Raw genomic sequence first — 24649 nt, 5'->3', positions numbered from 1 at the left:
GTCGCCTACCTAACTTTCAAAACCTCACACAAAAGTCTGTAACCACACACCTGAAATAAAGATATTGCAAAATTAACATCACTGTATGTCTATCGTTACAAACAATCTACAATACATCTCTAATATCTAGTTTTCTGTTTACAAGACCTGAATTTTGTGCTCTCCCGGTTGCGGAAACTGATGACGAAAAAAGCTAAATTTGCCAATTTTTAAATCACTGCAGAAAATTCCCTGAAAATGATAGCCCCAACTGCTACACTGTTCCATACTCCAGTAACACTGTAAAATCTTAAAATAAGCTCAAATATGTGCCATCAGTACCGTTTTTTCACTGTTCCAGTTTTCGTGAGGCCCCTGCTAAAATGACAACCCCACTTTAAGCTTGCTCAGAGCAAGCATGTACCACTTTAAGCTAGCTCAGAGCAAGCATGTACATACGCTCCTGCAAGTCATTACGTCATACTATCAAGATCAAGGCTACTCAACTGATTTTCTTTAAATAAGTGAAACTCAATTCTAGCCGCTGAAACTCCAATTCTAGCAATTATTATTATTTAGAAGTTCAAATATGCACTACATTCCGTAAATTGCCTCTTATTTGTAAATTTCACCCCGGCCAATTCGACACTAACATCTCAAAACTGTTTACTGCCTCCTAGGTACTATATTATCTGAACACCAGTCATTTTCTAATCCAAATTTCCATCCACTTTCATCTACTTTTGGTAGAATTGGGTAGTTCTCATGAGCATGAATCCAAATGAACAATTTATAGTTTACATGTGTTATGTGCATTTTAAGTGACAATTTGCACAGTGGCAACACACGCATGTCCATGCCATTTATGTGCTCAGAACGTTGCCAGCATACACTTGATACTTTTCAAGAAACATATCATATATAAGTTTGTTGACGTATTGTATTCTATGTATACATAGATTGCACAGACAATATTTTTGATGCCATTAAAGAGGTCATCTTGTGAACATTTAAAAGTTGTGTCTTGTTTCCTGTTCTTGTTTTAAATAAATCTTATCTGTGGTATTGTGTTTTGAGAATTGGTTTCCATGTAACTTCAACTGTGGTAAATGTTTTAAGTTTGCTTCTATTTATGGGTTCATAGAAAGGAAATGATTTTTCGATCAATCTTCTTTTGATAAATTCATTCATTGTCTTTTCACCTATTTCAGTTGCCTTAAGGTCATAATCAACTTCTGCTTACGAAGGAATACCAGACGACATACAGTAAAGCTCATCGTTGTTAGATTCCTTCAGCCGGAAATTGGTTCGTGAAGGATTCTATTGCCATCATAACCTATATACCTACTTATCTGTTCAGGTTATACTTCTTTGTGTTCGGACTGGTCTTCTCTGTTTCTGTCTGCATTCTGAAGTGTTGCTTCAACATATCTGGCTCTGTAATGACGGGTCAATGAATAAATTGCACCATTACTTCAGAGTAGCTCTTCTGCACATGGATCTATATTCATCAAACGTCAACAGGAAAACGGGGCAAAATCATTGTAGTCAAATACAAAGAACAAAGAGCACAGTTTGTACAGAGATACTTTAAATCAAGAAAATCAGTCACTGTTGCTTTGTTGAGCATCAATATCTACATACATTAACCGAAATTGAGCAGTTTGGCCACTTTTACCATTTTTGAATTGAACTGTTGATATCTGTTGAAATACTCTTCAAAGTCAGGAGAGTTATTATTTCAAACTCTTTTTCTATGCGAAGACTTTCAGCCCGTTTCTGTAATATTAGGGATGTGTCTTATGAAATGCTTTCCTTGTTCTGGGTTCTGTCTCTTCACACACCCATTCTAACAATTATGTTCTCTAGGCTGCAGAACTAATGAATATGCCTTCTTAGCTACAGCCAAGGCACATGTCTCTACAGTATATTTCTGGCCAGTTTCATTACTTGCGCCCGCCCGCTTAGCTCAGTAGGTAGAGCGTTTGTCTACGGATCGAGGAGTCGTGAGTTCAATCCTCGGGCTGGGCGTATGTTCTCCGTGACTATTTGATAAACGACATTGTGTCTAAAATCATTAGTCCTCCACCTCTGATTCATGCGGAGAAGTTGGCAGTTACTTGCGGAGATCAGGTTTGTACTGGTTTAGAATCTAGGAACACTGGTAAGGTTAACTGCCCACCGTTACATGACTGAAACACTGTCGAAAAATGGCATTAAACCCAAAACAAACAAACAAAATCATTACTTGCATCTACCGACGTTTGGAAGATATAATGTACTGTAGTATTACTATTGATGGAATAATTCAAAGGTGCCATATATATGAAGCAAGTCTGAGCACTTACTTTGCAAATAATTTCACACATTTGTAATTTATTTATTTATTTATTTCATGTTATTTTTCATTCACTCAATGCAATCAGTTTCATTTTAAATGAAAAATGATTTTTGTTAATTTTGATTGTAAATTCGGGTTGAAGAAAATTATATATGATTGTAATTAGTAAACTTCGTTATATAGATTTATATTTTGTTACATATTTATATGTTTTAAAATATATTATACATATTTATGGAATTTGTACATGTTATATATCTGGTTGAACAAAATATTTTACCATATCAAAATTATTTTTTACTTTCTTTTTAAATATTATAGATTTTAAACACTAATAGTCAATAATATATCATTTTGATCTTCTTTACTATACTTTGCTATACTTTACCTCTTAGTTTTTCGTAATAATATTAGGTTATTTAACATTGTTCTGTACAATACGGAGATATATTTGGACGAGTACCCAGCTGAGAAAACCATTTTGGACGAGCCGCTAGGCGAGTTCAATATGGTTTTCTCAGCTGGGTACGAGTCAAATACAAAGAACAAAATATATCTATTTTATCTTACTATAATAATAGTTTAAATTAAAAATGTTTCACTGAATATTGTATTCCTGCCTTTTCTAGTTTTTCCCAGCTTGGTATGAGTGTAAATATATATTATACAGAACAATGTTAGACCTTAAATAACCTTTTTATCCTATATTTATTTCACTTCATACGTAATATACGTAATATACGTAATTCATTGAATGTTGTTTTTTCTGCGTATCATCATTAAAAAAGTATATGGTGCAACCTCCTTACAACAGCCATTGGCGATTTGGGTGGTAATAATACTTGGCTGAGATATTATGCCCACAAACATTGTCAGCAAGTTTGGTGAAGATCGGATGAAAACTGTTCGACTTAAAACAGTGGACAAGGCTAAATTTCCCGTTTTTCGAGTAATTCAAGGACTATAATCAAAGAGTGCCTGGTACAATTTGGCTGGACATCGAAACTGGCCGAGATGTAATGCCCACAAACATTGTCAGCAAGTTTGGTGAAGATCCGACGAAAACTGAATTATAGAGCAGACATGTTTTTGATGCTGACCGCCCGTCCGTTGCCATTCATAATCTTCTCCATTTTATTTCTTAACCGTTAAATAAAAACTGCTGATGTAGCTATTAAGACAGTCATGGCTGATACCAATTTCTAGGATTAGTCCGGAACGGCTTCTTTAAGCGACTTTTCAAATATTCCAACATCTGATGATCCTTTTCACTGTATTTTTAAGTTTTAAATTATCAACGAACGTTTTAATACCTAAATCAGATAGCATTGTTATCCCTTGAATCGTTTTTGTGTGTTGTAAACAAAAAAAACCTCAAATTAAATCCAGATTTCAAGACGCATAATCAAACTCTGTACATAGAGCGCCTGCTTCGTCCGATTTATATTCGGAACATTTTCACGCGTTTTGGGCTTATGGTATGTTTAACATGGGGCTGTTGAACCGTCCAAATACAGAAAATACAGGATTTTTTGTACGCGCGTGCGTCCAAATACAGAAAATACAGGATTTTTGTACGCACGTGCATCCAGATACCGTAATATATTGTACGGTCACGTGTTGCAAATAAACGTTTGCGATTGGATAGATAAAATAGGTATAGAATAATAAGAAATATTTTACAACTGATGTATGTCAAGCTCTTATCTGTTATAACTACAACTTCTTTTTATAACACTTTTGACATAGACACTTCAAATGAAATATAAAAAACGTACTTACGTTTTGTATCTTAGTTACAATTTTTGGTAAAGTACATTTGATAAGGTAAAGCATATTCATATAAGTAGAAGTTTTATCTAAAAATATAAATCAGTATATTCTGTCTTTATATATTGGCATATAGTGTAGCTAGTAAACCATTTAAGGCTAACTGTAGTACTAGTCAGTATTTTTTTAAAGAAAATAATGGTAACGTATAAAGTAGGATGTAACGTAAAAAGGACCCGACTGCCAGATGGCAGAATTTATGGAATGATAGGTCTTATTATATGCTTTAAGAAAATTATAGCGTAAAAATACACCTAGAGGGGGAGGAGTGTCTATTGTCAGCTCAAGGTCTAATATAATTTAATGTTTTTTTACGTAAACTGTTGGAGAACTTTTATGACTGCCTCTGTATGTTCGTGGTTATATTCATGTAATATAAATTCAATGGAGATACAGTGAAACCAACGACCACTTTAATTTATAAATAAACGCGATACCATTTCAAATGCAAACAAGTTCTGTAAAACATCGCAAAAAATGAATGCCTTTTGCAAATGCATGCATATATATTTGGTTTCCCACGTGCTTTTGAAGGTCAACTGGAAAAAACTGTTAAACCGGGAATCGGAATAACACTTTTAAGAAATAATGACGAGAAACCATACTGTGTTTCTGTACCCCATCTCTAAGTGGTAGGGGCATATAGATTTGGTATTGTCCGTGCGTCCGTCCGTCCGTCCGTCCGTCCGTCCGTCCGAAAAACGTTTGTGATGCACCTAGCTCAACAAGTATTTATTTTTATAACTTGACGAAGCCATGCATGCGTCTTTATCATTTTACGAATTTGCGCACCCTCTATTTTATAGTTATGGCTCCTAACATATTCATAAATGCTTATTTTTACCTTGTGATGCCACTAGCTCAAAAGGTATTTGATATAAATTAATGAAACCTTGCATGAGTCTTTATCATGATATTACTTGCAAACTAGTCATTCTTCTTGAGATTATAGCGCAGAGTGACGGCCCTTGAATTAGCCAATTTAGTGTAATTGTTTTGTTCTGCTGATAGCTTAGAAATATATTACCTAGAATAACGAATCCTTAAGAGTGCAAACATTTGAATTATTGTCCCTTATTTGTGACAAATGTACCAGTGTGGGCACACCCTGTATCCTACAGACACAGTCTAGTTCTTGTAACGATACAGATAAGAGCTGAACTATAAATACAAAAATACCTTTTTTTATTTTAATGACACTCCATTAAAATTCCTATTCATGTGTGTGTGTGCGTGTGTGCGTGTGTGTGTGTGTGTGTCCTTGAGAGAGAGAGTCCGTCTGTTCACGAGTATATTTTTCCTTGTACATAAGTCGTATCCGACCTGGAACTGTAACATGCCTAAACGGATTTCAAAATAACTATAGCACCGTAACAAGATAAACCGTCGCGTGCAAGACACAAAACCCTGATTCAAAGGTCAATGTCACATATTTGTCATAGATTACAGTCTTTATTGTCAGACCTACAGCTTTGCAATGCATGGATAGATATTTAAATATCTTAAATATTATGGCACATATACTTGCGCCTTGATTAGAAGATATGCCGCGGGTAAAATTCAGACCCTAGCTCAAAGGTCAAGTTCGCAAATAGCAAATAGAGGTGAACGATTTAATGCAACTGTTTTGTACAGTCTTTAACTTGTTTATGCATGCATGGATATTCAAATAAATTAACCGAACCAATCATGATTATTCGACAAAAATTGCTATATTTATGTCTCCCCCAGGAGACATATTGTTTTTGCCCTGTCCGTCCGTGCGTCCTTCCATCCGTCCGTCCGTACGTCACACTTCATTTCCGAGCAATAACTGGAGAACCATTTGACCTAGAACCTTCAAACTTCATAGGTGTCAGGATACTGGTTATATGACCCAGGGAAGTGTCTACGCCTATAGTATCTTGAACAATGGTTTGGGTCCAATCGCTAAGGTGACTATGTCTTAGACTAGCTGACAAACGATGTAGAATGTCCTTTGTTAAAACGTAGAGCTGGTGAGACCAAATATCTCATATATAGAATTTTCCTCTGGCTACCTTGCCTAAATGATTCGTGTACCAATGATTCGTAAATGATTTCTTATTATGAGTTAGACAATTTCAGGGATCAGGCAAATCACTAAATGTTTCAAACTAACAATTTTTAATTAAAAATGATTAGCTCAAACTCCGATAGGCTGGAGACTCTATACTTGACTAGTCTTTTTGTTGAAGTTCCCGTCAGACAATGTCTTTGAATCAACAACATACGAGTCCTATCGCATAGATGCTCGGCCTCTGTCCTCTCAAACTCTATATAATTGCCCTGACTCCTGGATGCTCAGCGCCTATATGCTATCATATGTAGCATTCAACTACCATATAGGTATTATCCCCGATGCCTTGGCTGTACTTCGCCAATAATGCTGAACCGTCTAAAAGCTGGAACTCTCCTACTATCTCAGTAAATACCAAACTCTGGGTCTCTGTCTCAGCTTCCCGATGCTCAGCCTATATATGCTATCGTCTATAGCATTCAATTACCTTTAAGGTAAAACTCCTATGCGCTGGCCCTATAGCTCGAAACCTTATCGAAATTCTGCTACTCTTCTTTAGTCTAAGAACTTCCAAAGTCTTCTTTTTAATAATTTATCCGCCCTGACAGGGTAACTGTAATAGTCTCCTTCTCAAGGTACTGGGATAAATTATTAGTTGAATCCTCGATGTGTCTTCTTCAACCGCTGGATACCGAATGAGCTCTCTGTCATCCATCTACCTATTAATACCCCAGCAGACGTGCTATTTTTAGAACTTGTTTCTGATTGGTCCAAATTTAAACATAACATTTTACAACGAGTACTTGCTCTATCAAATATCTGGTTCCCTTTAATTTTTGTATATGACATAATGTGCTAAGCTGGGACACAGCTATCCATATAATGAACCCAAATCAACCATAAATGACCCAAATTCTATTAATAACAGCAATTCAACAAAAATTATAGCAATGACAACATGAAAAGGGAGTCAAGCACTATCTGTGCTTATATGTTACGTTATCAATATATTAAATATACAAATTATTCTGACAATAGGGTTGTAGGGCTGCTGGAGTAGACGACCCCTATTGTTTTTGGGGTTACTCCGTCAAAGGTCAAGGTCAGAGGGGCATGAACATTGAAAACCATTTCCGATCTATAACTAGAGAACCACTTGACCCAGAATATTGAAACTTCATAGGATGATTGGTCATGAAGCGTAAATGACCCCTATTGATTTTAGGGTCACTCCGTCAAAGGTCAAGGTCACAGGGTCCTGAACATTGAAAACCATTTCCGATCAATAACTAGAGAACCACTTGACCCAGAATATTGAAACTTCATAGGATCATTGATCATGAAGAGTAGATGACCCTATTGATTTTGGAGTCACTCCATCAAAGATCAAGGTCACAGGGGCCTGAACATGGAAAACCATTTCCGATCAATAACTAGAGAACCACTTGACCCAGAATGTTGAAACTTTATAGGATGATTGTGCATGCAAAGTAGATGACCCTTATCGATTTTGGGGTCACTCCATCACAGGTCAAGGTCACAGGGGCCTGAACATTGAAAACCATTTCCGATCAATAACTAGAGAACCACTTGACCCAGAATATTGAAACTTCATAGGATGATTGTGCATGCAAAGTAGATGACCCGTATCGATTTTGGGGTCACTCCATTAAAGGTCAAGGTCACAGGGGCCTGAACATTGAAAACCATTTCCGGTCAGTAACTTGAGAACCACTTGACCGAGAATGTTGAAACTTCAAAGGATGATTGGTCATGCAGGGTAGATGACCCCTAACGATTTTGGAGTCACTCCATTAAAGGTCAAGGTCACAGGGGCCTGAACATGGAAAACCATTTCCGATCAATAACTAGAGAACCACTTGACCCAAAATGTTGAAACTTCATAAGATGATTGGTCATGAAGAGTAAATGACCCCTATTGATTTTGGGATCACTCCGTCAAAGGTCAAGGTCACAGGGGCCTGAACATTGAAAACCATTTCCAATCAATAACTAGAGAACCACTTGACCCAGAATATTGAAACTTCATAGGATCATTGATCATGAAGTGTTGATGACCCCTAACGATTTTGGAGTCACTCCATCAAAGATCAAGGTCACAGGGGCCTGAACATGGAAAACCATTTCCGATCAATAACTAGAGAACCACTTGACCCAGAATGTTGAAACTTCATAGGATGATTAGTCATGAAGCGTAAATGACCCCTATTGATTTTGGGGTCACTCCGTCAAAGGTCAAGGTCACAGGGTCCTGAACATTGAAAACCATTTCCAATCAATAACTAGAGAACCACTTGACCCAGAATATTGAAACTTCATAGGATCATTAATAATGAAGAGTAGATGACCCCTATTGATTTTGGAGTCACTCCATCAAAGATCAAGGTCACAGGGGCCTGAACATGGAAAACCATTTCCGATCAATAACTAGAGAACCACTTGACCCAGAATGTTGAAACTTCATAGAATGATTGTGCATGCAAAGTAGATGACCCCTTTCGATTTTGGGGTCACTCCATCAAAGGTCAAGGTCACAGGGGCCTGAACATTGAAAACCATTTCCGATCAATAACTAGAGAACCACTTGACCCAGAATGTTGAAGCTTTATAGGATGATTGTGCATGCAAAGTAGATGACTCGTATCGATTTTGGGGTCACTCCATTAAAGGTCAAGGTCACAGGGGCCTGAACATTGAAAACCATTTCCGGTCAGTAACTTGAGAACCACTTGACCCAGAATGTTGAAACTTCATAGGATAATTGGTCATGCAGAGAAGATGACCCCTAACGGTTTTGGGGTCACTCTGTGAAAGGTCAAGGTCACAGGGACCTGAACATTGAAAACCATTTCCGGTCAGTAACTTGAGAACCACTTGACCCAGAATGTTGAAACTTCATAGGATGATTGGTCACGCAGAGTAGATGACTCCTAACGATTTTAGGGTCACTCTGTTAAAGGTCAAGGCCACAGGGGCCTGAACATGGAAAACCATTTCCAATCAATAACTTGTGAACCTCTCGACCCTGAATGTTGAAACTTCATAGGATGATTGTTCATGCAGAGTAAATGACCCCTATTGTTTTTGGGATCACTCCGTTAAAGGGCAAGGTCACAGAGGCCTGAACATTGATAACCAGTTCCGATCAATAACTTGAGAACCACTTGACCCAGAATGTTGAAACTTCATAGGATGATTGAACATGCAGAGTAGATGACCCCTATTGATTTTGGGGTCAGTCTATTAAAGGTCAAGGTCACAGGGGCCTGTTCATGTAAAATCATTTTTTGAAAATAACTTGAGAACCACTTGACCTACAATGTTGAAACTTAATAGGGTGATTGGACATGCAAAGTAGATGACCCCTATTTATTTTGAGGTCACTTGATCAAAGGTCAAGGTCACAGGAGTCTGAACAGTGACTTGAGAACCACTAGGCCATGAGTGTTGAAATTTAGCGGGATGACTGGACATGCCAAGTAGATGATCCCTATTGCAGCCAACCATCAGTGTCTCTTCGACTTTCGCTCCTGACCCCTATTGACTTCTTGCCTATAGGACTTTGCATTGGGGGAGACATGCGCTTTTTTACAAAAGCCTTTTCTAGTTTACACTGTTTTGCATTTTTCTTTCTTCACCAGTCCGAATTATGTGTATGTGATTGATTTGAAAGTTCAAGATTACGTATTCGGGTGGTCTCAGATTATCAAGGTATATAGCTCTAGACTGATTTTATTTCAAGATACCTCCCTTTTCCTTTCATTAAAATGAACATATTTTTGTAACGTAACTACTTGCATGATTGGTTCCAGATTTCATCTATGTTATCAAAAGGACCAAGACAATCAGGGTGGACAACTCTAGAATGAGGGTTTGACAAATAACCTCCCTTTATTTCAATTTGAAGGGATTAAAGGAAAATCTTGTTAGCACTCTAGAGACCACAATTTAAGTTTGAAATTCTTGAGTATTGCTCAGAATGTTTGTCTTGATGATATCTAGGTCAAGGTTGAATATAGGTTATCTTGGACCAAAAACTAGGTCACCCGGTCAAATCAAAGAAAAACTGTGTATGTAATATAGGGACTGCATTTTTACTCGATATTCCTGAAATTTGATCAGAATGATTTTCATGATGGAATCTACGTAAAGTTCGAATCTGAGGTAAAAAACTAGGTCACCTGGTTTAATCAAAAGACAGACCTTGTGTAGGCAATAAGGGCTGCATTTTTCATTTAATGTTCATGAAACTTTGGTCAGAATGTTTGTTGCTGTGTTGTGAAGTCATGGATGGTTTCGAATTTTGGTCACGTGTGGTCAAAACTAGGTCACTAGGTCAAATCAAAGCAAAAGCTTATTTACACACTAGAGGCCACTTCTTTGCTCCAGTCTTCTTGAAACTTAATCAAAATGTGTGTTTTCATTGGACGAGTTCTAATCTGGGTCATGTGGGTCAAAAACTAGGTCTCTAGGTCAAATAAAAGAAAATGCTTGTTTAACTCGAGAGGCCACATGTTTTGTTCAATCGATAATGAAAATTGGTTTGAATATTTGTCTCCATGAAATCACTAGTTCAAACAAATTTACCCTGTTCTGATGTGTTACTCAGGTGTGTGACTTAGGGCCATGTTGGCCCTCTTGTTTCACATTTCCGCTGATAGGTGAAGTACACAACTATGGCTGCGAATTAGCGACACAGTTGCATTTTGATCCACGATGGTTTGAATTCGCCTGCTATTATTCTCACTGATACGCAAAAACATAGTTAGATATTCGTGTGTCATACCCGGTACATCGAAAGTATGCCGTCATTCGGACGTTTGATGCGGAAGGAAATAATGCTTAAACTAAATTCGTTTTGCCGTTTGTAGTGCATGTTACTTCTTCATCCGAATACGTAGAAAATTTGGCAGTTATAAAGTTCTGTAGAGATTTTGGCAACCACATATTAAACTTTATATATCAATGAAAATGTTCGGTCAACGATTCACAGAATCTGATGGCTAATAATCATTAACAGACGGCGAAGATCGAGGAAGAAATGATATAATACACAAACGTAAACTGACTGTAAGATATGTATTGTTAAATCGAATTTCTAAAAGTCATTTACAAATACAAATTAGATTAATGGAAAATTAATAAAATGATCTAGCTGAAGCCATGACGTTGATTACCTCGTTATAATATAATCACCGTGCCCTGAGCTGACTTCTGACTGTTTAAAAATACCATGTATGCAGTGAAATTGGTGGAAAGAGTTATGATGATGCATTTTTCTGCTTAATTAAAGACAAAGTCTATGCTATAACAGTCCTCATATCAGATTATCTGCAAAGCAACACATCCTGTCTATCACTCCTTTCAGCTAAGTTGTGCAATATAGCCAAAACCGTCTGTAAACACCACCTTTGGGAAATGTAAAAGTGGTCTTTGGTCACAGGTGATTTTTCAACACAGGTAAATGAACACTTTTTTTTGGTTAAACGTGAAGAGAGATAGTAGTCTTAATAAGCAGGATTTTATAATAGAGGCCTTTATTCGGAAGTGTCTTTAGCACAGGGTTGACAGTATTTTTACTATATTCTCCAATGAGCTATTTAACCAAGCTGTTTTGATCTCGATGGGTTTTAATTCAGACGGAACATACATCGGTTCCAACTCTAGCCTTGTGTATCATTTCTTTGAGCAATATTTGTACTTGTTTTATTATTATCTGTGTTAAATCTTGCTTAAATATCATAGTTTGATACATTCTGATTTCTGTTAGGGCCATCACCTTTGATTGTGTTGATCTGAAAAGCGATAAAGCGATATTCGATTAAAGTTGATGAAAACGCGTTATCACTATCGTATTGTCTCGTCGGCATCATCGTACTGTTTGGTAGGGGATATTGATAAATATCGATAACTGATTTATTGATAACGCCCGGGGTAAAATATAAAACAAAAAAACTTGAAAATGTTTTATATGTGTATAAATCTTTCATCCTAAATGCATAGATGCGTCCAAAATAGGGTATCATTGTATGAAAGCTGCCTGAATGCAGGCGACACAAGTGTTCCGAAGAACACGCCTTTAGTTTTTCAGATCTAGTGTGTTATAGTATATTGATAACTGGCAGACAAATGGGCAGTTAACCATAAAGTTACCATATGAGAATGGTGATCACGCGACAGTACGTTGATGATAACGCGACAGTACGATGATGATAACGCGACTGTACAATGATGAAAACGCGACAGTACGATGCTGATAACGCGACAGTACAATGGCGATAATGCGACAGTACAATGGTGATAACGCGATAGTACGATTATTATAACGCGACAGTACGATAAAACAATTGCGAAATCACGATACTACGATAACAGAAAACGCGATATCACGATATACGCTGGTGAAAATGCGACAGTACAGTTGGTGAAAACACCATAGTATATCGCATTTTCACATCGTACTATCGTATTATCGTGTTTTCGTTATCGTAGTATCGCGTTATCATCATCGTACTGTCGCGTCTTCGTTATCGTAGTTTCGTGATTTCGCGTTTTTATCATCGTACTATCGAGTATCGCTTTTCAGATTAACACATTCAAAGGAATTGGCTGTAACAGAATTCTGTAGACAGACAGTTCATTTTGTGGGCAGCTGTAATCACTCAAATGACACACATATACACAAAAGAATATTTCGCATGTCGTATTATTTTGTACCTTACTGTACCTTACTACATTGTTGTCATGCCATGTCAATATTTGTATGATATTTCATCTATTTCAGATTTATTGTTTCTCTAGTATGTTACTGTGTATCTCTTCATATTAAGATGAAATAAAGAAATCTTATATTATCATGCTAAATTGGTTTAAATCAATCGAGTTTCAAAATATCTAAATTATTATGTCAAGTAAGGATTTTTTCCTCGACCATTAATTAAGTATCACTTGTTTGTTCTAATCTGTTCGAGACAGATTTTAGTAAATACGAATAAATCAATTTTCTGCTTTATTTCAGGAGCTCTTCCGCAAACGCCAAATGTCGAAACAGAAGTTGTAGTATGTAAGAATACTCCAAAAAACAATTGCTCGGTAACGAACGTGATATCAACAATTTTATGTCAAAACGGGAATTATGTGTTTTATTTGAAAGGAACATATGGATGTTCTGAGGCCTACTGTATAAGTAAGTATTTTTGTGTAACAACGGACATTCACTTTGAGTGGTTGTATGTGTTGTTTGTATATTATAGTAACGTATTTTGTAAGTGATCACCAACACAGGCCTTGGTCTATAGTAATTTATTTTCAATAATCCTTTTTATTTCAAACAAATCCTTTGTTTATATGTTAGTCAAAAGAGATCAAATCAACGACCAAAATCCTATTACAGTATTACATGTATATACATTGACACGGTGAAATACGCTAGCGTAACGCAACGGTGAGTTACTCAGCATCCTCTGCATGCACGATTAGACTTTCAAAACATTTAAAGGCTTCCCTTTATACAAGACCAGCCCCATAAATTGCTTCAAAATAGACAGTACACGTCTCTACGGACGAAGTGTTACAGTTATCCATGGCGATTTCAACTTGCCACACGAAGTATTTAAACCAGGAATGCGTCTGCTACTTGGAATAGAAAATATATGGGGTCAGTCTATTAGTTAGGGAAGTCTTTAAACATTGTTTTTCCATGTATTAAGTAATACACATACTGCATGTCCGCAATTAGGCGCAGGTTCCATTACCACCTTTAGATTAGCCCGGCTTATAAATTCTAAAATATGGCCGGACCTTGCACATTTTAGTAGAGACTTAAGATAATACATTTCTTAAAGAACAATACCAGAAGATAAATTCTGGATATGGAACACTCGAATCAGTCAACCATGACAGCCTGGGCAAACTGTTTTATGACGTCATCTTTAGAAATATTGAATTCGTGAAAATAATTTGATCATGTTCAGCAACGTTTAAAATTGTATCGCCCTTTTCGAAATTTCTAATAATCTGGTGACAAAACAATTGGGCTATGTAGAGCTTCTCAAAGTTACATTATTTTAAGAAATATCAAAGAAAGGTTACTTTTGGAATAATTTGCATGAACAGGGATAAATTATCTAAAACGACGTATCACATTTCTTAAACTTTACATCCTGTTTTCAAACAATGACAAAATTTTTATAAAATAGTGTTATAGAAAAGAGGAAACATGTGTTCATAATTAGATTATATCGCTTTAGAATTCTTCCGACTATAAATACCTTTTCGGGTCATTTTAAACTTGTCCACACATACGGGAGAGATGCCTCATATTTTGCTCATTCTAAATGTTGTATATTTCTTTCTTGTGGATACGAACTAAACCTCGTATTTATGTAATAATCAATTCATACGTAGATCTTAATTTGAATTAAATACTTTTCTATACTTTTGCAGCGATATATTACTTGATATAACATAATGAAGAACAATGTAGAGTGGTTACTTTCATAACTATTTCGCAATAGAGATAGGCCAAGGGATGGCATATAAAATACTAAGAAAAGCAGACCCGTTCTAATTGTTAAAAAGCAAGAAACGTATATAAAACTGAAAGAAGAAATATTCCCTTAAAGAATATTTGTAGGGATAGGTCAGAGAGATTTTATTTGTACCGCGATGTTGCATACAGCTGTAAACTGTATGACAACATGCACGTACCAAATCTCCTAGCCTCATACTATACCTTTTAAATTACTACATGCACATATTTCAACTCATTTAGAAAAGTATACTGTTAGTAAAATTTCAAAATTACAGCTAACTGAAACATGCAATATCAAATACTTTTATTCACATCAATGCCTCAATTTTGCAACCCATTTAGAAGCGGCTCAATAAAAAACTTAATATATTTAAGTATCTAGCTCATATTTTATTGGTTATTGTAGTCATTTTAAACATTTGTTTAGAATTCCATTTTTAAAAGTGGCATGCGAGATAATGTTTTGACACGAACTAATACAAGTCGATCCCGATAAGTGTGTGTGTGTGTGTGTGGGGGGGGGGGGGTAAGAGAGGGGGGTTCTCATCCGAATATACTTCTTAACTGATGAATAAAACTGAACATTTGCGCAAGTTTGAAACAATTTCCTTACTAAATTTCATTTTTGGGTTGTTTTTACCTGTCAGAGATACATTAGTCTATTATATAAATTAATGAGAATAAAATGTATGATTGCCTTATAGTGTGGCGACTTTGATCTAACATATTAATATCAAACTGCATTTCACCAGTGAGATGATATACTGTGCTAGTCTGCCGTATGACTGTAGACAAAATATTTATAAATGTACTTTTACATATGTTTCCAAGTCAACAAAGTACATTACAATTTGGACAGGCTACCTCATTAGTATATGTTAAAATTGCTTTTGCATTATAAACGATAAACTTATGTACCATTACTATGACTTTACGTAAAGGTGGAACAACTGCGGTATGGTAAATGTGTACGTTACCGGATGTGACCAATGGGAAAACTGCATTGTGACACCGCATTAATACATTTACTGTAGGGTTCCAGAGAAGTATAACTCCCAAAATATGTAAAATTAGACTGAATATTTCAAGTAGCAGTTATAAGACACACATCACCATCGTGGTTTACAAATTCATATTTTGGTATGAAATACATGATTTTTATTTAAAGCGCGTGTGAAGACTACAGCCTCCTGTAAGCTAAACACGTTCATATGTTTCATACCCAAATGTGAACCACTAAACCACAGTCTATTTCTTAATGAAAGGGGGTGTAAGATGAACATAAGCATTTTTACACAATTTAGTACTCTTGAACGATTGCATTTGATGAAATGAAATGAAATAAATTATAGTTCTACAGAAGTTAATTGGCTTTCCAAAACGGGGCTACAAATATCAGAACGTTTGGATGTACGATTGCTTACAGACGTCGCGTCGTCATTCTTTTGTGATTACGCTAGACATTAGTCATAAGACACTTTCATGATGATGCATGCTAGTATAAATATATGCTGTAAGTTGAAAAGTTTATCTACAAAAACAGTTAAAGTAATGCAAAACTGAATCAGTGTAAACAATGTTAAAGAAAGACAAATAAAAAATGTGCTTATATGATATAAATAGCAAAATAGCAGTTTCCATTTTGGTATGTACTACATTGATGCGTTCGAAATACACACCCCATAACATTTAAAACACGAATATATTTAGCTGATTTTATTTTACACTATGGCCATAAACCTTTAGGATGATAGGTCAATAACAACTCTGTAAGACTTTTTCATGCTTTGTGTGAATAAATTATGTTTTAATGTTCATTTTCTTTAAATCTAAAACATTCATTTGTCAGATATAAATACAGTTTGGTTAACGTAAGAAATAAATCGCGATTTAGTACTGTTCATTTGAGTATATCTTTAATTACGTTAGTTTGCAAAAATATACAGAATGATACACACATCATGCTATTACAAAGAGTAAAACAGCTTTGTTAGATTTATAGAAACATTTCACTTAAAAAATCACACCCATGTCTTGATATAAATCACGCTCTTAAAAATATCGCATTTTAATTAGATATATCTAAAACATTTTGGTTCAATTCCTGCGAATCTGAGCTCTGAACTGTGATAAATCAGGTGAAAAACGACTCGACGGCCTTCTTTATTTTTATTCTTACATGGTCATTGAAATTTCATGATAAAATTTTGATGTCAAAACGGACTTCATAATGCTGTCTTACCGGTCCGCGCGTCGATCGTTGTTTATCGCAGATTCTAACACAACCGAATTCATTTTCCTAGTCTGGTTCCCGTCGTACTATGTATTTTAGTACCATTCGACAGTGAAGGGGCAGGTAATCCAGACTATCATTTTCCTAGCTGATTATTGTGTATTTTTATATATCAATACATTTTCCTGACGTCACAATTATTACGTCAGTCGCACAGGAAAAGAAATCAACACAAAATAGAAAATAGGCAAATACTAGCGTTTGATGGATGTCGTCTAGGATGTACTCTAAATTCCTTCGTAACGAGTTCGAATCGAAATAACATATCAAACTTAGTGATTTGCTCTTCATTGTTTGTCATCTGATGCGTATTTTTTTTATATCACACGAGCTGCGCCCACGTGATATTAATTCTTATTTCTTAAATATACAGAGATTGACTACTTTATTCTTTGTTTAACTGCAACCAAATCCAGCTATGTCAGAATGTGCAATTTATTTAATGGTAAATCGCCATGAATTATACCACTCACTTATTCTTTATGAGACCACGAACCTTTTAATCTAAATACATTAGTGCCTCGATACAGGTAACTCACCAATATTATAACACATAAATCACGGTAATGCGACAAATATGCACACTCTATTTCCATTTATCAATTACCTCCCTTTTAATTGCGTTAACTGTTTTTTTTCCAGGAAAATGATATATTCGGTCGCGGATAATGTCAGAAAAGTGTAATAAGTGTTGTTTTAAGGGTTTTGTATTGAAAAATGAGTATTATATTACAAATATTTTACGGTAATTTTGATAAAAAGGAAGGACCGGTAGCTGTTTATAAACCACAATGAATATTTTTGTCTTTTTCTGAAATATATTATTTATTTACATTATTTCAATTTTGCATTCCTATAAAGATAAATTATACAACAATCTGTCAGGATCCATTAAAAAATATAACAACTAAGAGTATTTTTATCAAAATAACGGAAGTCGTTGCGCATGAATAAACTTTAGAGGAAACCTGCTTTTGATACTATAAATAGAAAGATATTAGCACAAAACACTTAAATCCCAAAAATCTTAAAGTTTTATTAAAAATTGAGCAAAATATGACGATTTAAAAAGAAATTTGCTGAAAATATCCTTTATATGAGTTGTCTGCCCCTGGCGAGAGAAGGTGCGAAAAGTCAGTGTTCCATATCCAGATTTCTATTTGACATAACCTTCGATCATTTTATGTTCATGGCTTGTCTCTACTAAAAAGTGCAAGATCGAATGACTTATAAGCCGGGCTAGATCTATCAGAAACAAATTTAATCACTTTTTTCAGTTTACTGTTGAAAGTTTTATACCCAAAAAACTTACATATGAGGAAAAGTTCCATTCATGCATGTATAAGTATATTTCCATAGATTATCCCTACCATTTCCAAGGGTTATTTTAGACAGTTTTAGACATTTTTACCTGATGTATTGAAATGGTGTATCTGATACCTACATTATCTCTGTTTAGACTTTTTATGCATGTTTCCACATAAGCTATAAATTGGAGCTGCTCTTTGTAAACATGTGTTAGTTTCTATGTTGGTGGAAAAAGGTAAACAAAACTCAAAATTATATAATATCAAAAGACTTAGATAAAGGCGTACAAGGTAGTCAATATTTGTTTAGTATGCAAAAAGCTGCTAAATGTAACTATATTAATGTTATATTAAAGACTATGTTTCATTTCTCCGTAAGGGTCACAAAATATATAATTCCAATTTTTCTTTTTCAGAGAGTTTAACCGGCGATGAAGGTATACATTTATCTTACTACTGAATATTGTTTTCCTGCATCAGATAATGTACTGCAATATTGTATTCTTTAAAATAAATATATTTAGAAGCATCATTGCACCCGAAGGAAATAGAGCCAATAAAATGTCGTATGTTCATCCAACAGGATCTTCAAAAGCAATGTTTACAAATAATTATCTCTTTCGGCGCCATGTTAATGTTTGACATTCCACTTTAGGCAATATCGACATATACATATTTGAAAGACTTAAGATAAGATTCAGTTTAAGAATGTAAAATAATGTTAACACTCAATTCGAGTTCACTGAAATAACGAACTTTTATTTTTTTCTGACTGATGATTGCCTGTTTAATAATCGCAAGGTGTAAACTTACTTTTAAACGACGCATAATAACACTCTATGTTAATGCAGGAGCATAACAATACTGTCAAGTTTAAATTTTAGCGGGATAAAAATGGTAATTATGAAAAAGCAAAATAAAATGATTCGATAAGTCCTGAACATTCCGACTCCGGCCAAAACTAATTTGGGTGCTGTTTTGCTACATTGGACACGGAAGAGCATAACAACGCATTTACTACCAGCTCGTGCTCGCGAGAACACGTTTGATTTCATTTACAAGTGTATGCTCCCAATTTTTGAAAAATACAAGTTTTATGCAAAAATACTTTAACACATTGTATTCATTTCCTGTCTCTTGAAGATAATGTGAGGCTGATCTTTTTTCTTCATATTACAGGTGCTAGTGCTCCAGACATAAGCGTCATGGCTAAACCTGTTGTAACGGTGGATATTACTAATGATCACGAATTTGTATTTTATTGTGTGTTTGATGCTCCTTCAGTGACATATCTTTATGATATTGATTGGAGCTTGTCTACCGGAATATCACTGACAAAAAGGATAAAAACATTTAAAGACATAAAATACGAAGGGCCTGCCGCTTTCCAGTCTACAACTCAGCTAAAAGAAAATGACTTGAGGCAAAACGGAATTCGTACCCTCGGATTTTCAGTAAGACCTATTATGTAGATAGGATACATGCATACTTAGAAAAGTGGCGATTGTTGATTCTTTGAGTACAATTAGCAAATTGTTTTTCGTTTAGGCACTCATGTACATATAATGGAAACAACTTTATATATATATTCTAAAGAGAAATTGTCTGATAAATACATGATTTCCAAATAAAAAAAAAAAAAACAAAAAAAACTAAAACACGAAGTGCGTTTTATCTTATTTGGCTGTATTTGTTATCAAAACTTGTTTTTCTTTTCATCATAGGTAGTGGTTTACAAGGAATTTTATAAACATATGTTCAGTTCCAACAGCATAAACAAGTGAATATACTCTCCTTTATCACCGTTTGGGCAGTTTATTTTATTTCTAGGCAGTCTCTTATTAAAGAAAATCTACTTCGATTCTTAACGAATATACTGATAAAATGTAACGTGTAAAAATCATGGCATAATATAAAAACACTACGCAAGCAACACAAAATAGCTGACGTTCTTTATTCTATATAAAACAGAGAAAATTTTTATGGCTACAGCACAGACCATGACCCAGTTTTACATATCTGTAACTTATATTTTCTTAAAGAATAAACATATCTTAAGGAAAGAGGGCGCCATTTGTGATTCAAGAAAATACTGTTAGTAAAACGCTATAAAACCAGCTAAAGAGATAAGATCCCACATTGTACGGGCGGCGTTTGACCAAAGTTTCCATGAAAAATTCTTTAATGCAATGATGTCAACTAATCTGTAATGTGATTTCTGCAAAAAAAAAATGCATTCAAAGTAAAGAATCTTTCTCTTTCGCAAACATTCTCAGAACTATTTTAGTCCACCATTATGAGATTTCATTTTTCTTATTTAGTGTCTATACACCAAAATCATACTTATGTTCAAAGATCACGTATTCAAATCTTTCCTTGTTTCATATGAAAACGACAACTTCAAGTCTTATATACGTACATAAATCTTCACAGAATTGACTGAATAACTGACCTTATTCCTTGCATAATTCTTGTCAAAATAGATCACGTGACCCGAATTTATACGTGACGGATTACACTGACAAATAACATTTAAAAATTATTGTCAAATCACTATTTCTTTTGAAATGTGACTCTATTTTACATACAAATTGAGGCGCAATTAGTTTTATTATAATGATCAAAACTAATAACGTTTTGAGAAAATTGCTGTTAGTTCTTAGTTCCTGACAAACAAGAAGAATTTGAGTCATTTAGTAATATGTACTAGTTGGACCAATTCCATAACAGTGTTCGTAACCAGAAAGTTGAAATACAAATTGTTCTCGAAAAGTTTAGTGCAGATAGTGAGATCGTACATGCTGTGAAATCACACTAAATAAATGCTTTTATTTAAATAACAACTTCTAGAATATTGACTGTATTTTCTGGGATTTATACCAGGTAAAGCATTTGTGAAATAACAAGAAAAAATCATAAAGTGTTTCGCAGTTTGTTCTTGTTGTATGATTTTGCAAATATTATACTTGCATAAAACCCAGAAGACCAGAAATCAGTTCCATAATTAATGACACGTTGCTTACAGATACCGGTATTTGATATTTTTTTCTAGATCGGATTTATATATTCGCCCGTCCAAATTAATTGTATTATGTTTTAGACTTTGTATTGACCAGTTAATTGTGTAATATTTTAAACTTTATCAATAAACCAGATTAAATAGTTCTGATTTCTCTTGTCATTTCTCTATAACTCGATGCAGGAACAAGTTCTATAAAAATGAAAGAAATGTTTTTTTTTCTATATTACAGCTTGTTTGTTCTGTCAAAGCCAAAGCAGATATAGCCGGTAAATATAGTGAAAGCAGAGTGAGTGACAGAAAATTTTGCGGTGTTGAGGTAAATCAAACAGATATTAGTGAATATGTTAATATTATTAAAATGAAAAACTATTAGAGAGTAATGCCGAATTTTGACATTTGACAAGAATATTGATTCGTTCAAGCAATCAGTTTATGACAGTAATCAAAATCATCTTAAATGGCTTGAAACAAAACTAAGCCCAGTGATGTGTCCTGAATATGTATGTATACTTTGCTGCGGCAAATTCCTGCCACGGTACAGCTAGGTAGCTATGGAGATACCTTGATAAAGCGAATTTTCTTTTCTGAAATTATTATCTCAGCAACCGAATTTTTTCTCGAAATTATCCATAGCAACCATTAATTAACTTGATAACTAATAGCTGTATCGATACATTCACAAGTTATCTTGATATTTTGAACTTTTCTGAAAAGTTTTCGGGAAATATAATATAGGTCAGGCCTACGAAAGTAGTATGGCAACATGCATGATAGAGGATTTACAATTCAATCAGGCGTTTTGTTCTGTTTCGGGTTAAGCGCTGTTTTCTAACAGTATTTCAGTTAATATGTAACGGCGGAAGTCAATCTAACAAGTGTTCCTGGATTCTGTACCAGTACTAAACTGTTCTGCACAAGTACCTTTCTTTTAATTTTAAGATGTTACAGTATTCCATCGGTTCAAAATAAAAAGCGACTGCAATCAAATATTTTGTAACGATGAGGAGGGGTATCAAATCACAAAATAATTAATACTAATTTAAAGGTAATTTCTCATTTTTACAGTATCGAGATTAGTGTTTGTTTGATATATTTGGATTGTAGAAAATGGCGCTAGGTGCCTATGGGCTTGCGGAAGCATGGATAGTCCCACAGATCTTCAGTGTGCGAGTACATTTGAAATTTTACACTTATGCTGTTACAGATAACCGGCAACGGATGTTCGTTCATTGCATGAATATATAGCAATATCTAGACTGCCATACATAGCAGAGCATGCTCTAGCCGTGAATCTATTAGGCGCTCAACTCGCGGATCGTTTGTTTGAACCTCAACCCTGTGAAATTATTACGTAAATATTTTGCAAGTAACATGATAAAACATAGGTCACCTTAATGACCAAGACCATAACATTGGACTTGTTTGTAATATCGTCACTTAATTAGACCGGATCTTTAAAGTTACTGAAGTAAGATGACTTTGGTGTGACTTACTTTAATGCATTTCGGTCATCCATGCCATAATTAGTGCGCACTTGTATTCAGATATATTACGTGACGGAAATGGTTTTTTTTAATCAAAACAAAACACGATATCTTAAATTTTAAATGAAATTTATAAAAATATGCTTCGGACCTTTGAGGGACATATTCCATTATAACGATGTTAATACAGAAATACAAAATCTAAATTCGTAAGATCTGAATCAAATTAAGGACTTAAATTACAATTGGAATTTATATAATTAGGGAAAATGCCTAATATATCTCTATTTTTATATTCTGCATCAGTTTCATATTCCTAATATAATCGAAAATGTACCATGCGCAGAAATCCTTAACCTTCTATTAATAGAATAAATAGAATAAACTTGAATTCCGCAAAAATATAAAATAAGGAAAAATAGATCGTAGTCTAACAACCAATAAACAATGTGAGTGTAAAACACTCCTCACAACTACCCGTACACTCTCTGTTAAATTCGACCGCTGGGGATAGCACTCCTACCGCTTTGATATTGTTAAATGAAAACTTAAAAATAATATAGAACCAATAGAAATACATGTGTAACAAAAGCAATTATAAGACGATAATTATCTATTTGATTACGTAATGAACTGATCCCCATATGGGTATAATTGAATACAAAATCAAAGGAGGGATTGTGTCAGTGTTTTGTGTTTTTATAAGTGTGCGTTTTGGGCGGAGGGACATGTACATCAGATGGAATAAATTTGTAACCTCGTTGAAAATCTTTAGCTTTTGTATTTTTAAAATCCATACTTCTACTAATCTTAAAGAAACTTTTAACTTCAAAGTTCGACTTTTAATGACATTATCGCTAATCGCTACAGGATGTAAACTCTGTCAGCTAATATCAAGAAAAACCCATAGAAACATAAGCTTTGTTAATTGATGGAAAATATCAATTTCTCATTTACCTTTCACCTTAATTTGTCGAGATGTAAAATAGTGTATTGCCTATTCATTATGAATAAATAATCATCAATTATAATGCGTATTAATTGAAGTATCTCATTTTGAGTATGGCAGTTGTGGATGTGCAAAAATTTAAATCTATTTCCCTTCCTTCGCAGTGGTTATTTATTATAAAGCAGACTCATATTAATCGAATTAAATTAGTTTATATTGTGCGACCATGTCTTTTTGCCCTGCATGGAGTGCGCTTGCGCGAAATTGTACTTCCCTTGCTAAGGATCGTGCCATGTGTTAATACATCTAACTATTAACGTTACAAAATTTGTTCTTTTTTGTAAAGTGCAAATATTTCTCTTTACTGTACGAAAAACTGAATATCATAGACAACGGAAAGAAAGCATGAAGATTACACTCAGATAGACACGATTTTTTTCAGTAATTACACAGTTTTAGGCTCATTAAAACATCTTATTTCCAGATCAATGTTATAACAAATATCTTTATAAATTTTGCTTATCTATGACAGTCTGTAGAGTTAAATATGATTTCCTTCACATATAACAACACTATAAATAAATCATCATGACGACATGTATACATACGTCTTGCATAAAAATAAACAATAACACATATACGGAAGAGACTTACCCTCCCTAATGGTAAACATCCTGTTGACAGAGTTGAGTTTTTTTTTCGTTCTGTATTATGTTTATTTACATTGCAATGGAACATTGGACTTTCTGTGTTCTTGCAATACTTACTTTGATTTTTCTCAAATTGCTAGATACTTGTCTCATTCTTCGGGGCAAATACATAGACAACAAAATTGTCCTCTTTTCATCAGTA

The 24649-nt window shown here is 34.6% G+C and overlaps 1 protein-coding gene across 1 annotated transcript in view; it reads left to right on the top strand.

Annotated features, from left to right (window-relative positions):
- LOC123532953 (uncharacterized) overlaps positions 1–24649 on the top strand; it is a 68675-nt gene that overhangs the window by 5169 nt on the left and 38857 nt on the right. The window contains exons 2-5 of the mRNA XM_053518015.1: positions 13228–13395; positions 18759–18779; positions 19522–19796; positions 21594–21680. Of these exons, the coding sequence (XP_053373990.1) occupies positions 13228–13395; positions 18759–18779; positions 19522–19796; positions 21594–21680 (551 nt within the window). The remainder of the gene's footprint in view (positions 1–13227; positions 13396–18758; positions 18780–19521; positions 19797–21593; positions 21681–24649) is intronic.

This window comes from Mercenaria mercenaria, chromosome 11, assembly GCF_021730395.1.
Source record: "Mercenaria mercenaria strain notata chromosome 11, MADL_Memer_1, whole genome shotgun sequence".
Taxonomy (NCBI): domain Eukaryota; kingdom Metazoa; phylum Mollusca; class Bivalvia; order Venerida; family Veneridae; genus Mercenaria; species Mercenaria mercenaria.
Note: the sequence above shows the minus strand (reverse complement) of the source record. Positions and strands in the feature narration are given on the sequence as shown.